Below are 23419 nucleotides of genomic sequence, written 5' to 3' on the forward strand. Positions count from 1 at the left end.
TTAAAATCCTTTAATTCTCGTCTTTAAATTCTCGTCAGACTCGTGGAGTGGTCGATCGACCACTAGACCCAGTCGATCGACCAAGTATAGCTGAACAGTAGCTTCTGATACTCGTGGTCTGGTCGATCGACCAAAAGTACCAGTCGATCGACCAAGGATGCTGTACAGTAATGCATTCTGACGAATTCTGCAGCGCGCACCGATCTTAAAACAGCTGCCATTTCTTTGTTACTTGGTCAAATCAGGCGTTCTATGCGGCGTTGGAAAGCTAAGAGGATAAGCTTTCACCTCCAATTGGAATAACTCGATTATCTGCTCCAGAACTCGAGATATAGCCATCTGAAGCAGCCTGCAATGTCGAGAAGCATTTCTTTGTTTGTTAAACTCGTACGCACCCATGCTTTTGCTATCTTCAGGCCTTGAAATGCATTCTAAACTTCAAGTCTGAGTCAAATATTCATGTCCTTCCTAAGCTTAGCTTCCAGGGTCAAGATTCGGTTCATTTTCTGTTCAATCCCGCAATAATCTGCAATATTACATAAAAATACGAGAGTAGACAGAAATGGGGAAAATAGTAGAATAAACTACATATAATAGACATAAAATGCGTGGAAATAAAGATGTAAAACATCATATTATAGACACGCATCAGCAGTGTGGCCATCATTACTCCCACATCTCTCACAAGAAACGGTCTCTCCTCTAGTAAGAACATGGACCGTCTGAGGCTCCCCAGCAGCTTGTAACTCCAACTTGTCAAACCTAGCATTCATGGTGTCCAGCTGAGTCAAAACCTGCTTATCAACTGCATGAACTGTTCTAATCCCATCCCTCGAGTTACCATATTCAGCACTGTGATTCGCCATCTCTTCAATAAGGGACCATCCCTTATCATCATCTGTATTCTCCTGAAATCTTCCACTGGATGCCGCATCAAGTATGGCTCTCTGGTCGTCATACAGCCCATTGTAGAACTGATTAGCTAGGAACCATGGGTCAAAACCATGGTGAGGGATAGACCTCACCAACTTCTTGAATCGTGACCATGCTTCATAGAAACTTTCATCGGGAGCCTGTCTGAAACTAGTAATCTTGGCCCTCAGCAAATTGGTGCGTTGTGGAGGGAAATATCTCTTGTAAAATGCAAGAGCAAGAGACTCCCAATCTGTAACCCCAGCAGCTGTGCCGTCCAAGTCAGTCAGCCACTCCCTGGGCGAATCAGCTAAAGAGAAAGGAAATAGAACTTCTTTAATCTTGTCCTGAGTTACCCCCTTAGTGGCGGGGATAGTAGAACAATAATCGGTAAAGGTCTCCATATGCTTCCTTGGATCTTCACCTGCCACACCTCTATAAATATTTCTCTCCACCAGATTGATATAAGAGGGACGGATGTCGAATGTATTCCCATCATCAGTCTGGAGATTGAAACCGTTCGGAATAGAGGATGCTTTAGGCACTGAATAACTAGAAAGCTTTGGCATCTTTACTGGTGATAACGGACTGTCTTCGAAAAGAAAGTGATGTAGCTCTGGCTCGAAAGTACTCAAGTCTTCCTTTCGTGATTTTCTCTGCAGACGGAGTCTATGCCTGAATAGTCTCTCTGGTTCTGAATTAGCTGAAACTAATTCTAACCTGTCTGACCTGGGCATAAACAACACTGAAAGAAAATAATAAGAACGGTCTCAAGGAATAGATATTCCCTGAGACAGATAAAATAAACGAAACGAAAACAAATAGGGCAATTGCCTCCCAGGCAACGGCGCCAAAAAATTTGACACGTCTGTCGTATACCTGTCAAAAATAAACTAAGTCAACTAACTATATAGTTAGGGAAGTCAGGTCGATCTCCACAGGGAGGCAAGATAATCGTAGAAGTCCGTCTATTTGGTCAGAAATGGGGGGGGTTGTTTGATTTGTTATCTAAACTACAAGATTTAAAGGAAAGAGGAATAAAGGGTAAGAGCAATAAAAGCAGAGAAAAAGGATAAAACTATCAGATAGAGAGGGACATGTCAGGATTTCGGTTCACTACGGTAGTCCAGTGACTCAATTTGTAAATGACTCGGATTTAATTAATGTAAGACGGATGTTGAAAGGTCCTTTCGATCCACTTTCTATCCTAAAATACCGCTAACTTAACTTTCATTCTCGTCAGGGTAGTCTACTATTCATAGCAGGCCTATTTAGTCCAATCTTTCGATCTAGGATTAATTTTAGCCAGATTAAAGGTTAACTCAGAAGTGTGCACTCAACTAAGTTAAATAAATACAGTTAAATTGCTATGGTGACAGAGTCTCGTAATTATTTCATCTGTTTCATTTACTACATCGTCACTTTCCTACCGCAGATCCCCTAATCCCAACATGAAAGGGGTTTAGCTACTCATGTCGCTAATTAAACTAACAGCAGATAGATTTCCAGCAGTAAACATTATGAAATAACATGTAAAAAGCGTAAAGAGAAATTAGGGAAAGGGAATTAAATGGAATAACAAGCAATTAAAACAACAAAGCATTAATTATTATTAAAGGAAGAAAGAGGAATTACAATCAATGCGAATCCGGCGTAAAGAACACAAAATCCGAGCAAGAATAATCCCAAAATTAAGGTTACAGTGGAAACAAAGTAACGCAGTAAAGTTTCTTGATAGATAAAAAGAATAGATAAAAAGATAGATAATAAGATGTCTAATAACCTAGTTAACGTAGGTTTAAATAGGAAAAGCAATTAAGTTTTGCGAAATAAACAACACACGGCCTAATTAAAGGCCCATAACAGCGAAACCACTCGATCGAGTGGATTAAAACCACTCGATCGAGTAACTGGTCTTTCTGCAGGCTAAGGATCGAGTAGAATTCTACTCGATCGACCAATGGGAGACTTAAAAACCACTCGATCGAGTGGTAAAACTGCTCGATCGAGTACTTCATCTTCATTTCAGCTCAAGTCCGCGCCTAAATGCCTCGTAATCCGTGCCATGACGCTTCCCAACGTAGTATCTTACTCTGGACAGATCCCGTCTCCTCTAAATGCATGCAAAAGGGACGAAAAAGAGTACGATTCCACTACTTTCGCGTTCATTTCTACAAAATGGACAAAACGAACCAAAGTAGCCAATTCGGGGCAAAATACCATAAAAACAGTATAAAAATGCATAGAAATACGTGCTGAAATAGGCTAAAAAGACTATATATTAGGCACGTATCATGTATTTAATTTTTATATATGCTTTCTTAGTTATTTAGTCGAGTCGGCTTAAGTGCCTACTCGAGTTTCGCAACCTTTGTAGGGGGATGTTAATAGTATCGGTTGCACAAAAAAATTAGCTTAGGTTAAGAATAAAGATAGCTGCTAGTATTTTGTTTATTTCGCTTCCTCCATATTTCATGGATCTTGGTCGAGTGTTTTATTTTGTAGGGATTAGGACACATATATTGCTGTTGGGACGCTGCGAGTTGCTGATGTGATAAAGCCGGCACTGCTGCCTTACATAATGCCATGGATAGAAGTTGATCAGTCCTACTTGGAGGCTGAAATACTCACTGATGGGCATCTTCCTTATAAATATGCTGCTATTGAGAGCTTACTTGGCTGACCAGGACATAATGTTACCAGACACTGAAGCACCTTGCTGCTGTGAATGCTTCCTATGAATCCGCTAAGTTCCTTCTTCCCTCTTATTCTTATTATATGCGGAATTTATATATCTGACATCGAGGAAGATGTCGAGTTTAAGTGTGGGGGAGAGGCAAGGTCTAAAAACTGGGTTTACTTTAAAAAAATTGCTGGAGTTGTGGTTTTTGTGGGCTGAAATTGGAGTTGGGGGTGGCTATTGGTCTTTAATGTGTTTTACAGGTTTTAAATTTTTTTGGATATGACCATTTTTAGGGGAGATGCTTTCAAAATTTGGTCAGAAATAAAAAATAACCTCTGCTTTTATTAGCCTAACTAAGATAAGGGAATGGGAATGGTTGTGCAACGATGATTAAATTGCTTTTATGCTTTTGTATTCTCACTTTAGCTTTGCATTTTCAACATTTATCTTTTGTATAATCATTTCCATATCTACGAGTGTGTGACCGATACTACTGAACGAAAAGACTTGACTAAAATGTTGGCAAAGTACAAAAATTTCTGAGATTTAGAGCCTTCAAAACCGATGACATCTATGATCGGTTTCCATTTATAGGATGAGTGTAGTACTCCTTATGAGGCATGTAACATCAAATTGTATAAGCATGAAATTTGTCTCTTAACCTGTATGCATTCGGGTTTGTGGCGGTGACACAGGTGGAGAGGCAACCTTTCCCTTTTGTTTTACCATTGAACTTCACTTAGCCAAATTGACTTGTTTTGACCCATTCGATCAACTACATTCCAAAATAGCCTACCATAGTCAAGCTAGTCTAGTTGATGTCTTTGGCACGCTCTTTGTGGTTATTTTTGGTATCGTGCTATTATCTTGAAAAGGGAGTTGGACAAAAAAATGGAAGGAAAAAGAAGAAGAAAAATACAAGAAGAGAATGAAAAGAATGAATGAATGGAAAAAAAAGAAGAGTGAAAGAAGAAAAATCAATGTAAAAAAAAGGGAAAAAAATGAGAATTGTTGACAGAAGAAAAAAAATCCCTTATAATTAAACTCCTATTCTTGACAGTATATTCTACATATGAGTAGTTATCTTTGTTGTGCGCGAGTTTATGTCATGTATGGCATCGTTGATAACTTACGTTGGGTTTCTAAGCGGAATACATGTAATATTGGTTATGGTCGGTACTAGCTTGACTTTTACCTCCACATATCCAAAAATATTTGCCCCTTTTCACCCCAATTACCTTATCTCGCACCTCTTGTAAGTCCTCGGCATGTTTCTTGGTCCTCGTTTGGTTGGAATGCGTATGTATGGTTGTAGAGATCGATTTCATGTTAGATTGCATGCATGTTTTTATAAGTTGAGATAGGTGAGTGACTTATATTCTTTCTCTTTCACATTATACTCACCTATTCTTATAACGAGTGATGAGCGAGCCACGAGAGTCCAACATGTAAAAGTCTGGCAAGGTCGACGGTTCAGTAGTAGTGTCATTGTCCTATTCGTCTACATCTGAGTTTGTGTTTTTACCGCTCTGAAATTTGTTTCCTTAGCATTGATGTTGATTTGTTGCATAAATGCTATTTAAGTGAGTCATTAGTATGGATAGCAGATACGTGTCCTAAATATGATGTTTTACATCCCATTTTACACGCATTTCAGAGCTCATCTGTGTAGTTTATGCTACTATTTGCCCCATTTCGTCTACTTTCGTATTTTTATGTAATATTGCAGATTTATGCGGAAATGAGTAGAAATTGAGCTAAATCCGTCCCCGAGTATCTTGCATTGCATTTCATATGAAATATTTACTCAATGAACGAGCTTGGTGCGCATTTCGAGGTCCGAAAGATAAATCCACGAGAAGTTAGAAGTAAAGTATCAGCTACTTCAGTCGATCGACCGCTGCCCTTAGTCGATCGACCAACCTACGAGTTCCAGTAGCTACTGTTTAGCGAAGAGCAGTCGATCGACTGCCTTGCATGGTCGATCGACTGCCTTGCATGGTCGATCGACCAAGCCGCTAATTCTGACGTGAATAAGAAGATCGAGAAATTAGAAGCCCATGGTACATTAGGTTTTGGAATAAGAACTACGTTGTATTCCTATATAACGTAGCTTTAGTTTTCAGAATATTCATCTAGTTTTCTATCAAGTTTTTATCATTCAGTTCGAAGATACAATTCAACATCCATAGTTTAGTTCGTTCTTTTATAAAGTTTCTGTTTTGCATTCGGTTCTGATCTTCCCTTTATAATTCCTTTACACGGTATTCTTCTGTTCTTATTCAGTTCTACTGCTTCCATTCGTAGTATAGAATTGCTAGGTTAGATCTCTCGAGACCAATTTATCGCTTTATGTTAATCGCTTGTTTAGATAATTTAAGCATGATTTCGAATATTTTAATTGTTAAGCTTATTGCTGTTTTTATCATGAGTATGAGTAGCTAAATCTCCTGTACTAGGATGTAGGGAATCTGTAGCATAGGCGGCATTAGAATAGGACGACCTAAATCGCGCCATGGTCGATCGACTGGGTCCCCTGGTCGATCGACTGCCCATGTGAGTTTTACTTCGTTTTAGTTAATTTAATTTCTATTTTTGACGAATCGAGTGCACGCGACTAGTTGAATGTTTAGGAATTGACCGACCCAATAAAAGATAGAAAGATAGGGAAGGAAAATAGCCTACCTAATTAAGACGACTAGATTAATGAGATCGAGAGATAAGTTAATTTAGCCTTTTGAGTCACTTTTCAGGACGAAAGTTAGTATTAGTGATATTAGGGACCTGTAGCGAGATCGAAAGATGCTACCTGTGAGAGTGGACCGAGAGAACCTCTTATTTTCCCGTCTCACGTGTTTGTTTTAGACCTACCTAGTATACTGCCGCCGAAACTACAGTGAACCGACCATCTTAGCACCCTTTTAATATCTGTTTTCATCAATTAGCTTAGTTTACTGTTCTTTTATTACCATTAGTATAGAACAAACCAAATCAAACCCCCACACACTTTACTTTTAGACTTAAATAAGACAACTATTAATTGCATCGCCTCCCTGTGGTTCGACCCTGTTACCACTAGCTTCTGTTAGTTTTAATACGTATTATAAATTTTATCTTTGGTGCACACAACGACGGGCATCAATAGCTATGAGTTGTATACCATTCCACTTATCCCTACTCTATCTTTTGGATCTTTGAGGTTAATATTTGTTTTTAGCTCATGTTTTGTCATTGTCGAGGGCGACAATAAGCTAAGTGTGGGGGAATTGATGAGCCCATAATTATATATGTTTTTATCCCATATCCGTATATTGTTAGTGTCGTCTTTCGCATTATTTCAGCTAAATTATTATATATTCGTTAATTTTGAGATTTAATTACTGTTATTATTATTTTAATTGCAAATAGGCTTATTTAGTGTGTTTTGGTATAGCAGATTACAAGACGGAAGAGAATGGGCCGAATGACGCGCTTAATGGATCAAAAATATGACGCGAGTATGTGTAAAACGGACTAAAGAACAAAATAAGAAGCGAAGCATATGAAATAAAGAAGCACGTAAGCAGGCACGTACGTAATCTTTAACTAATAACGCAAGATTCACGGCCCATCAAATGAAGACGGACAGATCACAAGCATATGGACCGGTGAAATATAAAATAAACGAACCATGAATAAATTTAAGTCCAAAACTTGTGCACGTAACCAATAATGTAACACCCCGTAAATTTAAAGACCTTTATTATATTTTAAAAGTAATATTTTAATCTATTTTAATTTTATATTAATTTATTTGGAATAAAATTTGATTGATAAAATATAATCTTATTTTATTTTGAAGAAATGTAATTATTTTTGATAGTTTAGAAATGTTTAAAAGTGATTTAAACTATATTTAAACCTTTTCCTTTGATAAAATAGATTTCGGATAAAAGTCGTAAAATTGGGATTTTCCCATTTCTTACGGTCGTTGGGTAAACGAGTTTGGATATTGGGCATATGAGTACTTAATCTTTTAGTAAAATCGTGTTTAAGAACTTTAATGTTCTCGGAAATCGCGTTTGACGAATATTTCTAATTTCCGTCGAAACAAACCAAAACGTAAACAATTGAAACTCGCCCAAACACCCTACCCCAAGCCATGCACCCTCCATCCTCCATGGGTCTCCTCTTCATCTTTCATTTCCTCAATCCTCATTATCTCTCTTCCTTTCATCAAACACCAAATTCATCTCAAAAATCCTCCTTACAATCCCTAAATCCACCATAAATCCTTCATTTCTCCACCAAATCTCATAAAAATTATATATTTGGAATCCTCTCTTCAATCCTCATCTACTAGTAAGCTTTATTTTCATTTCCCCCAATTTTGTTTTAAGACTCATCTTTTAGGGTTCTCGAATTTAAGCTTAATAATTGTGTTTTTGTTGTTCTTATAGGTGAAAGATTTGAAGATAACTTATGTGACTCATATATTGTAGAAGATGATGAGTGATTTCGGTTTGTAGGGCTCTTTCTCAAGTGTTATTGTTCTCTTTTTCTAGCTTAAGGTAACTATTCCGAGTCACTCGACGAATTAATGTCACATTAGTAGTTGTATTTGTTGTTTGTTGTTGTTTGAGACGATATTGTGATAGATGAATGAATGGAGTAAGATGAGTATGCTTATGTTTAATTTATGTTACCCATTTGTATATTATTGTTTGGAACAAATTTGGATGAGGAATTATGTGTTGTGACAAGTCCGTGTTTTGGCTGGAACGTCATCAAGACGGACCAAGACGGTTTCCAATGTTTTCAAAAATATGACAGATTGAACGACATCGAAAAATTAGGTGGTTTAGCCACTTGAATCACTCAATTCGGAGTCCGTATGAGTAAATGGCGTCGTTTTATCGATTAAAAATTTATAGAAAAGTTTACCCTTGTGTGAGACGGTTATTTATGCTATTTTATTATGCGAGAATTTTGTGGAATTAGTTATTTTGTAAGTTGGAATATATTTTCTTATGTTAATAGTTTTTCACATGATAGAAATTGGAAATGTTATGAGAATGATATTGTGATGAATTTTGTGATGTGGGCCAAAGTAGGCCAAGACTCTGAGCTGGGCCAGATTGACCGAACGAGTTTGGTCAAACTAGGTTTAAACCGGTCAGCCTCGATTTGACCGAAGACCCATCGCGGGACTCGGGTCGAGGGTTTGTCTTTGAGGTGAGATTGGTTGTTATTGGATGTTTTATGTTATGCCTTGATATTTGTGATTTTCATTTCACATGTTGGTTGTTGGATGCTTTGGATGCCTTATGCTTGAATCTTGTTGCCTCTCTGCCATTTTAGCTTGTTCTCATGGATTATGGTACTGTTGGTTAGCTAGATTTAAGATTATTATTGATATTGGAGATATTGTTGGATTGTCAGCTGGATATGCTCTTACGTAGCCTTTCATATGCTAGGGTGTGTATGATCATTTGCGTGTGCAAGTTTGGACTCTTTGCCCCTCTTATGGTTAAGTGGGTGTCCTACTTGTCTTGTGTGGTGTGGGCTAAAGTATTCAAGCTGGGACTAAGTCCTAGGTGAGTATTTCGGCCTTCGTCATAGATAGGCCATTATAGTCTTTGACGAGTATATGTTCATCGCTTAATAGCCTTTGTGTCTTAGCTTGGTGGGTTTATATCCAAGGTAGGGCATGACCTCCTGACGTACTCTTAGAACTATGTGGTCAGCTTAAGTACTAGCCAACCCTTTGGTGGACTCCTTAGGGGTACTCATGTGTTGATATCATGGGTCTTGGATGCGGTAGTTTTTCGCATATCGCTAGCTCTGCGCAGGTTTAGGACTAGGGTGTTTACCTTACCTCGTGGTATAGACTCGAGCTACAGAGTAACTATTGACGGTACTAGGAACTTATGCCCGTCTCTAGATATATTGTCCTTTCTTGTTTGATGATTCTATGAATCATAGAAGGTGAGATGCAAGCCGGCTATGGTTGATAGAGTTTGGATCCCCGGATGTTATGTGATTCACATGATAGTCTGGTATGAGTCGGTCTAGTATTCACATGCTAGGGCTGTGTTGTTATATTATTGTTCACATGATAAGCACGATTGTTTAGCATCTATATGCTAAGGCTATGTGTTATTCATATTCATATTCTTATTTTTACATGTTACATTAATTATGACATTTCGTGGCTGGGAGAACTCGGAGTTACTCCCCACTGACTGTGGCTTTTGTATTTGTATAAAATGCGATTGACAGGTAGGTGATGCATATATGGGGTACATGGACGAGCTAGCGAGCAAAGTAACCGTGGGACCTAGATTGGCTTTATTTTATTGTGACCCTTAAACACTTTTTATGTCATATACTTTTTTTGGACATATGTCTCCCTTTTTCACATTTGAGTTGTATAACTTTGTTTCGCGACTTTAGCGATGTTCTATTTATGAGATTTATTTTAGACCTTGCATGTTTGACACCTTCCCATTTGGATACTTTTATAACAGGTTCAGGCTTTAAAAATTACAGGTTCTTACCCAAATGAACCTATTACAAACATATCTATGCAGTTTTATTTTAAAAATTAGGTGTTTATTTTTCCGCAATGAATGAGGGTGTCACAGTTGGTATCAGAGCATATTTGCTCCCGACGCACGTTTGTGCACCCCAATATAAATAACTTGACCTTAAAATAATAAACTTGAGAGATGGGTAGGATGGGTAGACTTAGGACCTTATGTTGTAGTCTGTTGTGTGTTTGCTCTTTGTTAGGTTTTAACATGTTTGTTGATTGCCATGTTATATTTGTTGTGCCTTGTATCAATAACCGTAAACCTACCAACGTGAAGATCAAGATTTGGTGCCTATTGCCGAGGACTGAAGATTTGTTTACCTTTGAAGAATGCTTCTACTTTCTCGAAGATGTTTCTCATTCTTTGTGTACCTTGTCTTATTCCTTATCTCTTGGTGCTTATTCTCCTTCTAAACTCTCTTTTCTTTTTCCTTGGAAGTTACTCTTGTACCCTCCTAACTTGTCCTTTGTTCCTTGTTTATCCTACCTTAACGCCTTTTTGATAGTACTCTTTATTTTGAGGAACGTTGACCTTGGTTTGGAAAATTCGACTTTTGAGGAGATTGTTTGTGGTTAACCCATAACCTTGGTTTTAAGAGGTTGTGATGTTGGAAAGACTTAGGTGGAATTGAGTGGTGGAATCGAAGGGGTAAGATTGAGAGAGTAAGTAAGTTGAATTTACGATTGGCTTTCGTAATCACTTTGGATATGAGGGTTTTATAAGGTATATGTTACCATATGAGAAATACTAATTTTGGGATTATTAGTTGGTCTAAGTGAGTGATCTTAATTACTACTTGAGGTATGGAATGAGAGTGAGACTAAGCTACATTGTTGGGAAATCTTAGCACTTGTTTTAGTAACTAGAAAGGATAATGATATGGTTGACGCCAATTGTTAAGTTGAAGGATATAGTTTTAATTTATGGTGTTAGAATGTGAGAATTTAGAGATTAGAATTAGGACCCTTGATTGAAGATTTTATCATTTTGAGAAACCCATGGTTGACACTAGTTGGATATGAGTATAGCTTTGTTAGAACTTTGACCTTGATCTTGTGGAAGTTGTTTGTGGATGTTTGAAAATTTGGAGTGGTGAAATCACACTTATAGTGGAGTACCCTGTTTCAGGGAATAGATTAGGATGAAGTAACATGAGCGTTTTGAGGAAATCCTTGGGAGTGATGTGGTTATAAGTTTTGTTGCTAAGAAGTTTTCGGAACCGCTTAGGTTGATGTTGTTGTTTGAGATTTGAGTACCTGGCATTTCCTTGTTGCCGAATTTCCTTTCTTCTTTGACCATAAGCGTTACCATTCATACCTCCTTTTCCCCGCTTCATCTTGCTCATGATCTTGAATTAGCCGCCGTGGTACATGCCTTGAAGACATGGAGGCATTACCTTATTGGAGTTCATTGCCGCATTTATACCGATCATAAGAGTTTGAGGTGTATCTTTACCCAGAAAGAATTGAATATGAGGCAAAGAAGATGGCTAGAGTTGGTGAATGATTATGATGCCGAGTTGATTTATCATGAAGGGAAAGCAAATGTGGTGGCCGATGCTTTGAGTAGGAAGACTAGTCACTCTTTGAGCACTATCCGTGTGTTACCTGACGAACTTACCACGGAATTTCAAAAGTTAGGGATAAGCCTTGTTGGGAAGGGCTTTGACTATCTTAGTGCCTTGAGTGCAGAACCCGACTTTTACCGTGAGATCCATACTTGCCTACCTGAGGATGCTACTTTCAAGTCCATTCAAGCAAAAATCCAACTTGGGCAAGCTAAGGATTGTGTGGTGGATAGTGATGGATACCTTCGTTACCAAGGTAGGATGTATGTTCCGAGAGTAGCCGAGTTGAGGAAGAAGATCCTTGATTAAGCTCACCTTTCTCCTTACTCTATTCATCTTGGTGGTGACAAGATGTATAAAGACTTGAGATTACAGTTTTGGTGGCCTAGGATGAAGATTGATGTCCTAGAGTATGTTAGCAAGTGTCTTACCTGTCAGAAAGTGAAGATTGACATCGAAACCCGGGGTTTGCTACAACCTTTGGATGTTCCCCTTTGGAAATGGGAGTCCATCTCCATGGACTTTGTGATGGCTTTACCTAAGACTGCTAGCGGAAAAGATGCGGTTTGGGTGGTTGTAGATCGATTGACCAAATGTGCTAGGTTTATACCTATCAAGGAGACATGGAACTTAGTTGTCCTAGCTGGTGCCTACGTGAAGGAGATAGTACGCTACCATGGAGTGCCTAAGGATATAGTTTCAGATCGTGACCCAAGATTCTGTTCCCGTTTCTAGACTGTTTTGCAAGAAGCCATGGGTAGTAAACTACTGATGAGTACCGCTTTTCATGCCGCTACAGATGGACAGACTGAGAGGACTATCCAGACTTTAGAGGACCTCCTACGTGCTTGTGCTTTAGACTTCCACACTTCTTGGGAGAAGTGCTTACCTCTTGTTGAATTCTCCTACAACAATAGCTATCATACTTCTATCAAGATGTCACCTTATGAAGCTTTGTATGGTAGGAAGTACCGTAGTCCGGTCTGTTGGGATCAAGTCCAAGATGCTCATGTGTTGGGACCCGATTTGGTGACTGAGACCATCAATCAGGTTCAGATCATTCGAGAGCGTATGAAAACCGCTCAAGACCGACAGAAATCTTATGCCGATGTCCGTCGTCGACCACTTACCTTTGAGGTTGATGATCGAGTGTTCCTTAAGGTATCACCTATGAAAGGGGTGAAACGGTTTGGTGTGAAAGGAAAGCTGAGTCCCAAATACATTGGACCTTTCCGTGTGCTTGAGAAGATTGGTCCCGTTGCTTACCGTTTAGAGTTGCCCCCGAATTTGAGCAAGGTTCATAATGTCTTCCATTTATCTCAGTTGAGGAAGTACATTAGTGATCCGAGCCATGTTATTCAAGAAGAAATCCCAGATTTGGAACCCAACTTGGCTTTGGAAGAAAGGCCGATCTGAATCCTCGAAAGGGCAAACAAGCAACTTAGAAACAAGGTGGTGCCCCTAGTTCGTATCCTTTGGCATTGTGGAAATGTCGAAGAAGAAACTTGGGAGCCTGTATCTTCTATGTTAGCTAAATATCCCGAACTTTTCTCGTGAGGTAATCCTCTTTCCTTTATCTAATTCTTGTGAGTTTTAGCTATCCTTTCGAGTGTTCCTCTCCTTCTCTTAAATACTCTCTGCGTTAGTAGTCCTTGCTTAGTTATTTAAAAGTCGTAGTTAGAGTTTGGTCATAGCTAGTGGAGTTATTATCCTTATTATAGAGTTTCGAACTAAAGATTTTTGAAAATGTTTTAATGTTTTCCACGGGTTTTAACGTCAATGAGTGGTAAAGCTCGTTATTGGAGACGTCCGATAATTGGTTTTCTCATTTGTTGGTGTAAAAAATATATATATATTTATGTCTTTGATTTGGAATGTTGATGTTCTTGAACGGCCGACGAAGATATTCCGTTCCATTGAAAAGACACTTATTTTTCATACGTTCACATTTTGAAGATTTTGTTTACTTGATTTTAAAGAGATAGACCTACATATATACAATGTTCCTTTTTCTAAGTTTCGGGGACGAAACTTCTTAAAAGGAGGGATGATTGTAACACCCGTAAATTAGAAAACCTTTATTATATTTTAAAAGTAATATTTTAATCTATTTTAATTTTATATTAATTTATTTGGAATAAAATTTATTTGATAAAATATAATATTATTTTATTTTGAAGAAATGTAATTATTTTTGATAGTTTAGAAATGTTTAAAAGTGATTTAAACTATATTTAAACCTTTTCTTTTGATAAAATAGATTTCGGATAAAAGTCGTAAAATTGGGATTTTCCCATTTCTTACGGTCGTTGGGTAAACGAGTTTGCATATTGGGCATATGAGTACTTAATCTTTTAGTAAAATTGTGTTTAAGAACTTTAATATTCTCGGAAATCGCGTTCAACGAATATTTCTAATTTCCGTCGAAACGAACCAAAACGTAAACAATTAAAACTCACCCAAACACCCTACCCCAAGCCATGCACCCTCCATCCTCCATGGGTCTCCTCTTCATCTTTCATTTCCTCAATCCTCATTCTCTCTCTTCCTTTCATCAAACACCAAATTCATCTAAAAAATCCTTCTTACAATCCCTAAATCCACCATAAATCCTTCATTTCTCCACCAAATCTCATAAAAATTATATATTTGGAATCCTCTCTTCAATCCTCATCTACTAGTAAGCTTTATTTTCATTTCCCCCAATTTTGTTTTAAGACTCATCTTTTAGGGTTCTCGAATTTAAGCTTAATAATTGTGTTTTTGTTGTTCTTATAGGTGAAGAATTTGAAGATGACTTAGGTGACTCATATATTATAGAAGATGATGAGTGATTTCGGTTTGTAGGGCTCTTTCTCAAGTGTTATTGTTCTCTTTTTCTAGCTTAAGGTAACTATTCCGAGTCACTCGACGAATTAATGTCACATTAGTTGTTGTATTTGTTGTTTGTTGTTGTTTGTTGTTGTTTGTTGTTGTTTGAGATGATCTTGTGATAGATGAATGAATGGAGTAAGATGAGTATGATTATGTTTAATTTATGTTACCCATTTGTATATTATTGTTTGGAACAAATTTGGATGAGGAATTATGTGTTGTGACAAGTCCGTGTTTTGGCTGGAACGCGTCAGTACCGGACCGAGACGGTTTCCAATGTTTCCAAAAATATGACAGATTGAACGGCATCGAAAAATTAGGTGGTTTAGCCACTTGAATCACTCAATTCGGAGTCCGTATGAGTAAATGGCGTCGTTTTATCGATTAAAAATTTATAGAAAAGTTTACCCTTGTGTGAGACGGTTATTTATGCTATTTTATTATGCAAGAATTTTGTGGAATTAGTTATTTTGTAAGTTGGAATATATTTCCTTATGTTAATAGTTTTTCACATGATAGAAATTGGAAATGTTATGAGAATGATATTGTGATGAATTTTGTGATGTGGGCCAAAGTAGGCCAAGACTCTGAGCTGGGCCAGATTGACCGAACGAATTTGGTCAAACTAGGTTTAAACCGGTCAGCCTCGATTTGACCGAAGACCCGACGCGGGACTCGGGTCGAGGGTTTGTCTTTGAGGTGAGATTGGTTGTTATTGGATGTTTTATGTTATGCCTTGATATTTGTGATTATCATTTCACATGTTGGTTGTTGGATGCTTTGCATGCCTTATGCATGAATCTTGTTGCCTCTCTGCCATTTTAGCTTGTTCTCATGGATTATGGTACTGTTGGTTAGCTGGAATTTGGATTATTATTGATATTGGAGATATTGTTGGATTGTCAGCTGGATATGCTCTTGCGTAGCCTTTCATATGCTAGGGTGTGTATGATCATTTGCGTGTGCAAGTTTGGACTCTTTGCCCCACTTATGGTTAAGTGGGTGTCCTACTTGTCTTGTGTGGTGTGGGCTAAAGTATTCAAGCTGGGACTAGGTCCTAGGTGAGTATTTCGGCCTTCGTCATAGATAGGCCATTATAGTCTTTGACGAGTATATGTTCATCTCTTAATAGCCTTTGTGTCTTAGCTTGGTGGGTTTATATCCAAGTTAGGGCATGACCTCCTGACGTACTCTTAGAACTATGTGGTCAGCTTAAGTACTAGCCAACCCTTTGGTAGACTCCTTAGGGGTACTCATGTGTTGATATCATGGGTCTTGGATGCGGTAGTTTTCCGCATGTTGCTAGGTCTGCGCAGGTTTAGGACTAGGGTGTTTACCTTACCTCGTGGTATAGACTCGAGTTACAGAGTAACTATTGACGGTACTAGGAACTTATGCCTGTCTCTAGATATATTGTCCTTTCTTGTTTGATGATTCTATGAATCATAGAAGGTGAGATGCAAGCCGGCTATGGTTGATAGAGTTTGGATCCCCGGATGTTATGTGATTCACATGATAGTGTAGTATGAGTCGGTCTAGTATTCACATGCTAGGACTATGTGTTGTTATATTATTGTTCACATGATAAGCACGATTGTTTAGCATCTATATGCTAAGGCTATGTGTTATTCATATTCATATTCTTATGTTTACATGTTATATTAATTATGACATTTCGTGGCTGGGAGAACTCGGAGTTACTCCCCACTGACTGTGGCTTTCGTATTTGTATAAAATGCGATTGACAAGTAGGTGGTGCATATATGGGGTACATGGACGAGCTAGCGAGCAAAGTAACCTTGGGACCTAGATTGGCTTTATTTTATTGTGACCCTTAAACACTTTTTATGTCATATACTTTTAGGGACATATGTCTCCCTTTTTCACATTTGGGTTGTATAACTTTGTTTCGCGACTTTAGCGATGTTCTATTTATGAGATTTATTTTAGACCTTGCATGTTTGACACCTTCCCATTTGGATACTTTTATAACAGGTTCAGGCTTTAAAAATTACCGGTTTTTACTCAAATGAACCTATCACAAACATATCCATGCAGTTTTATTTTAAAAATTACGTGTTTATTTTTCCGCAATGAATGAGGGTGTCACAAATACGGCCACAAGTATTGGGAAATTTAGTATCTGAAGATTAGAGAAGAGCAGAAGCTACGAGAAGCCAAAACAAGCACAAACAATGGAACTACAATTCTACTAAGGATCTCCAAATTCTATCTTTTCTGTATCCTACCCAGAAAATCTATCCTAAATCTTTCCAAAATTTAATCCCAACTGAAGCTATAAAACCCATGTTCTCAATCAGGCGAGGAGGAGGCGAATACCCATAGATATTTTATAGAAGTTGAGCGAAATAAAGTGACGATTTGAGGCCTGATTGGGTCGTGAGAGCAGTAGGAGACCGTACTCGGGCGGAGTCTTAGTACACGGTCGAGTAAGGGCGAATTTGAGGCGGTTCCTAAGGTGCGACATTCGAAGTTTCGACTACAAGTTCCGGGTAGAAATTAAGTTCTCTCTACCTCTCTTGTATTCAATTTATGGTTCATTTTTGTTGATTAATTTTAGTATTGAAAACCGTTGGTTGTTTATTGTTAATCTTTCAGTTATTTGTATCCGGAATTTTACTCGTTCTTAATTGAAGGTTACAATTTCTGTTTATAATTTGTTATCTTATTATGGCCTGAGATTTCTAACTATGCTAATTGTGTGATTCTGGGTTAGTTTGAGTTACATAATTCGAGTAGCAACTAGTTTAGATTAATCTCTGCGAATTGGGGTTAGCCTAAGTTAGGAATAAAATTTGGTCAGTTAATCTTTAGGTAGTAACGACACTAAATGATTAATTGGGTTAATGACGTCTTCTTGGTTCGATAATGCTTCTAATCCGGTCTTTAGTAGGGTGCGACAAACTTACGTCGGTCGGTTAGTTAAAACTCGGTTTAGGCTTAGTTCAGGTCGGTTATAATCTAAGAGAGGATAGAGAGTTATTGTTATCTTTAATTCCGCAGTTAATCTATAAATTATATGGAGATTTGACGTAAACAATAACCGGTTGACAAACTAGAATTACCAGTAGAATATGTGCTTAATGGGGTATTTAACTCCGCGTCTAGCTTCAGTATATAGTTCTGTCAGTTTAAAATCACAAGTGAAAACCCCCTAATCGTAAATAATGTTAATAGCCGTAAATATGTAAATAAATAGTATATATGTAAGTTAGTGAATAAAAGTTCTATATAGTTAATTAGTTTTTCCAGTCTCTCCGTGGGATCGACCCTATTTATCCTTTAATATATTTATATTTTTGAGGTTAAGATAGGTTTCATAAATTATTAATTTGTATGCGCAAACGACACATATCAGCGCTCTTAGATGTCTTATGTGCTTTTTTGAGTTCTCCATTAGATGTCATACACATAGCCGGTGGCATGACTTCTTGAACACTTCTTTAATACCTCCTGCCATTGCGGCTGATTGATCAGTTAATATTGTCGATAGCTGCTTGTCACCCATTGATTTTAAGAACGTTTTAAATAACCAAATGAATGCCTCGGTTCTCTCATTCAACACAAAGCCGCAACCAAACATTATATTTCTCCCATGATGATTCATTCCAACAAAAGGAGCACAAATCATGTCGTATCGATTAGTTCTATAAGTTGTGTCGGTAATTGTTGGATCACTAAATAAATCATAATCCTTCTTCATCTGACCATCACGCCAAAAGAAATTACATAATCTCCCTTCTTCATCTAGCTCAAAGTCAAAGAAGAAGTCTTCTTCATGCTGTTTACATCTCATGAATATTTGAATAAGGGCATGTGCATCTGTGCCTTCAATACACTTTTTCTTTTCCCTTGAAATCACATTGTAAGCATCTCTCGGTATATATCCAACCATTTTTGGTCCACCTTTTTCCTTCGTGATTAATCTTACAACATCAGACAATTTGATGCCACTGCCCACCAAACATCTCTTATTTAATAGAAACCGAGCTAAAATAGAGTATCTCTGTATAGAATAAGGTACGGTAACATAGGGTTATAAATAGAGCAGCACCATGCATTTGCATTAATAACATAGAGGGTTGAGTCATGAATGTAACTAAGAAACCCGGTTTGCATCATACTCCGTATTAAACTGGTAAATTATTGAAAGGACAACGAAGCCATTACACCATAAGAAATATGAAAGCATGTGTAAACATAAGAATACATGATACTGTAAGGCTCCTTGGCTGACATCGAGCAAAATATATGGTAAGAAATTTGGGAACTTGATAAGCTACAAAAATTACTCTAAAATATAAAATCATCAATAGAACTACCAAACAAATACCTTTCTACTCTGCAAAACACAATAAAAATTATGGTTTTTGAGCATAATAAATACGGAGTAAGAATTTTCTTCGTGATTTATTGTTGATACTTTCGCTAATTTGCAAGAAACAAAGATAGTGAATAGTCAATCTCAAGAGCCACTAAGAGGGAAAAAAACTTGTCGTAATCAATTGTAAATATTACTATGACAAAGCCAATAATATTCCAAAGTACAATCTATTATGTGAGAAGCCAATGGAATTTTTCAATGAGGACAAAAGAATGAGATAAAATTTGCAATAATAGACGAAAGAAAAATTTAGGAATTGCCTTGATACTTTTCAATCTTTCGGCTTTTATTAGTCCTTCGTCATAGAATATACCCTAATTTCAGACTTCATCGAAAAAAAAACATTAATAAATATCATAATAAAGAAAAAAAAGTTAAGAACATTAAATTGATGCACTAGAAGTAAAAAAAAAAGTTAAGAACATTAAATTAACGCATTAGAAGTACACAATAAATTATGTGTTTAGAAAATCATGACATGGAAGGGGAATAGGAAAGGGATGAAACGTATGCAATTTATATATAATGATAGCTAAGTATCCTACTCAACATCATATAGGAAAGGAATTACAACTCTATACAAATTCTACTTGATGTAGATATCATTTTGTACCTAAAAGTGCAAAAGTATACTACAATTAATTAGATTTTTATATTACTTTTATATTTAAATTATTCCTTGAAACAATAGCCAATAAAATCGCATCAAAACCATAGCCAATGAAATCGCTTCAAAAGTTCATCAAAACCATAGCCAATCAAATCGCTTCAAAAGTTCCTCTTTTAAGTATATACTAGATTTAATGCCCGTGCGATGCACGGGCCTTGAAATAATATCGTTCTATTTACATTTGTTTAAGGCGATAAAATAATATCATAAAAAAATTGATTGTTTGGTTAGTTTTTTTTTGTTTTTAATTAAGAGAATTAATGTTTTGGCTCTAAACTAAATCATCTATTTCCAAATTTTGATTAACACGGTGGTCATTATCATGCTTTCAAAGTGAAGACCCCATCTTGAGCCTTCAAATACTTTAGGGATCAGATATAAACGTATATACTATCGTATTATCTTTACCAACACATATATACTATCGTATTATCTTTACCAACACATACAGGCTTATGTACGTACTCCTCATTAGGAGAACTTGTACTCTTCATTCTTAGTAGCGAATTTATCCCTTGGTTAATTGTGCCAGCATGACATCATGTAGTGCTATAAACTTATTTTTAGGGATCAGATTATATGTGAATAAGCAGTTGCGGAGTTAGGAATTAAATCCAGCGGAGGCGAAAAGTCTCAGTAGAAGCGAACTGATAATAGTTTAAGAAAAACTCGAAAAAAATTGGAAATTTCTAACTAAAAACTTCAAAATTTTTGACCGCGAGCGTGCCCGCTACCCCTCAATTGTTAATAAGTTTAACAATCACTAAGATTCCATATAAAAGTACTCTGATCCGTACTTTCTTTAGAATTGTTTTTAAACCAAAACTTATACTGCAATGAAGGAATGAATTTTTCTAGAAAAGAACCGTCTCGGTGTTCATTAAATAGAGTAATAACAATAATCATAAACGGAGCTTCTAGCAAGCCAATTTAAGAGTAAATAATACATGGAAGTAAATGCTACCGACAAGCAACAACAATAAAAAGAATGAAAATAAAACCCTATGATAAGTATTTTATAGTTACTGAGTAAGCAATTGTAAAACAATGTGGATTACCTTCTCTAACATAATTATTATGAAGAATTGTTTCGCACATGATTAAACAAACTTGCTAAACACTCGACTTAATATTGTACCTGAAATTTTTAACAAAATAACATTATTAGTATTGGCTAAAAAATCGTATGAAGATATAATATAGCATAGCATGCAAACAGATTATTAGCAATAATAATTATTATATACACCAATATCACACAACAAAGGGTACAATTAGCAGGAAAAGAAAATCAGAAAAAGTTAAGAGAGAAAGATGAAAGATTGAGAGTAGGAGGCATTCGACTTCTTTGCAAGTTGGATATAATCTCTTTTATATGCAAGGCTAAATACATATTTGAAGTCATAAAAAACTCTTTTTTGTTACTATAATAGTATTATATTATTAATATTAATAATTTATAATATATAATAATATTGTATTTGATAGACATACATGTGGAACGGAATTCACTATTATTAGAACACAAACACTTTATTTTTTTTATCTTTTTTTTAATAATATTGTATTTGATAGACATGCATGTGCAACGGAATTCATTATTATTAGAACACAAACACTTTTTTTTTATCTTTTTTTTTTTAATAATATTTATTGTATTTGATAGACATGCATGTGCAAGTGCAACGGAATTCAAACACTTGTTTATTTTTTTTTATCTTTTTTTAGTAGTGTGTAAAATTTGGAGATTAATATTGCTCGAAGCGATTCACAAAACTTGGACTCTTTGTAATCGCTCGAAAAAAACTTCCTTTATTAATATAGATAGATACTAGATTTAATGCCCGTGCGATGCACGGGCCTATTTGTAAAATTTTATCGTGTATAACGTTGTAGTTCGTAATATTTAATTTGTGCAAAGTTTAATAACAACATTGTTACAAAAATTCATAAATTCTTAATTATACTAATTTAACCAAGATCTTTTAACAAAATAATTAGATAGTTTAGAAAAGTTGACCTTGCTCGAAAATCTCTTGGTAAAATGGAGTTCATGATTTAATGCTCGGACAACTTGATATTGTCTTTTGTAATTAATAATTATTAAGATTGACTTATTTTCTAAAGAAAAAATCTTAAGAGATGTCAACACTACTTGAAGACAACGAAGACACTTGGAAATTTGTCCACTAACAATTTATTGTTAATCGTAGAGATCAGATTTACTTATCAAACAAACAAAATGGTTAGGTATTAGTAATGTATAAGGAGTGATATTTTAATTAGAAATCTTATCCTTGGCTTGGTACGTTTAACTAAGGTAGAATAACAAATAATTAATTTGATAATAAGTTACCCAGATTAGCGGAATTAGTGAATATTTTAATACATTAATGCATACTTCGTAATTTTTGTTTCCAACTCTAACTCTTGTACTTTATTAAAATAAATAAAACTCGGATTCTCAACTTTCGAATGAGAGCTCTCAAAAATTCCAACTCTTAAGAGGAACATTATCTGTAAACAAATATACGAAAACTTCCCACTTTGCAGCTTCAACCTCCACTTTAGCAAACTCTTGTTACTCAACCAGTCTAGAAAATGGAAATAATATACAAAAATTTATACTGATACGGAATTCGTGGTACTTTTTAAGGAGTCGTTTGGTTACATACAGGAACTTACAATGCCTAGGAAGTGTAATATCACATGATTTTAGAATTCATGTGAATTAGAAAATGTTGTTTGGTTACATGTAGGCATTGTAATTCATGTAGGCATTCCCACTTACCTAGGGGGATCTAGGTAAGCAACTTCCTCCATTATGGAGGAATTGGAATTCATGGGAAGTTCTAATTCATGTGAATTGGGGTAACCAAACAACCTACCCATTTTGCAATTCACATGAATTAAAGTTCCTATGTAATTTAGTGGGCAACCAAACGACCCCTAAGTCAATAAAAACTTATAAATTGTATGAACAAATGTAGAACTAAGATTTGCATCTTAGCAGTACCAAGTACTTTAAAAAATTTAAATCAAGTCTTCTATCTTATCTTATCATTTGATATGATAACAAAGTTTTCATATGTTTCTTCAACCTTTATTACTTCAATCATCACGTACAATCCGTCTCATTATAAACGGCCACTATCCGTCTATAATTTATGAAAGTGGGAGGGCAAGTGGGGGTATTCATTTTCCCTTCACTTTCGTAAGAAGGATATTATCCGTCTATATAATGAGAATTTGTGCATCACGTATATGTATATGATCTTCATTCTTCATTAACCATTATGTTCTTCCCAACATAATTTACCATTAACCTGCAAAACATATACATACAAAATAACACTTGTTAGTGAATATAACTATAATCATCAATTAATTTCTCATACAAAAACAAAGAAATTATGGGACATGGGATTAAACGAACAAAGCAAAACAACACAAACAAAAAGGAGAAATATTTGAATCATGAAATAACGCTTGATATCCGTCTAAGATAAAAAGCTGCTATATATACTATGTGTAGACGTGTAGTGTTATAGTAGTTTTGGAATTGGTATGACATATTACCATGTAAAATAATAATGTTATTTTATATAGGGGAGATGGAAGATAGAATAAGTGTTTTATTTCAATTAGGCTACAAATTATATCTTTATCTTCTGACTAATTATATAATACCGCGTATTTCACATGCATACTACAAAATTATTAGAGAATTTGA

At 36.1% G+C, this 23419-nt stretch overlaps 1 protein-coding gene and 1 non-coding gene across 2 annotated transcripts; one reads left to right on the forward strand and one right to left on the reverse strand.

The window, feature by feature from the left end:
* The first annotated feature begins 999 nt into the window (after positions 1–999).
* LOC141635563 (small nucleolar RNA R71) lies at positions 1000–1106 on the forward strand. Its single transcript, XR_012540241.1, has one exon. It is a non-coding gene; the product is annotated as a small nucleolar RNA R71 (small nucleolar RNA).
* A 16929-nt stretch (positions 1107–18035) lies between these two features.
* LOC141630499 (protein FAR1-RELATED SEQUENCE 3-like) lies at positions 18036–18527 on the reverse strand. Its single transcript, XM_074443307.1, has one exon. The coding sequence runs from the start codon at positions 18525–18527 to the stop codon at positions 18036–18038; it is 492 nt and encodes a 163-aa protein (XP_074299408.1).
* Positions 18528–23419: the final 4892 nt, after the last annotated feature.

Source organism: Silene latifolia, chromosome Y (genome assembly GCF_048544455.1).
Source record: "Silene latifolia isolate original U9 population chromosome Y, ASM4854445v1, whole genome shotgun sequence".
NCBI classification, from domain to species: Eukaryota; Viridiplantae; Streptophyta; class Magnoliopsida; order Caryophyllales; family Caryophyllaceae; genus Silene; species Silene latifolia.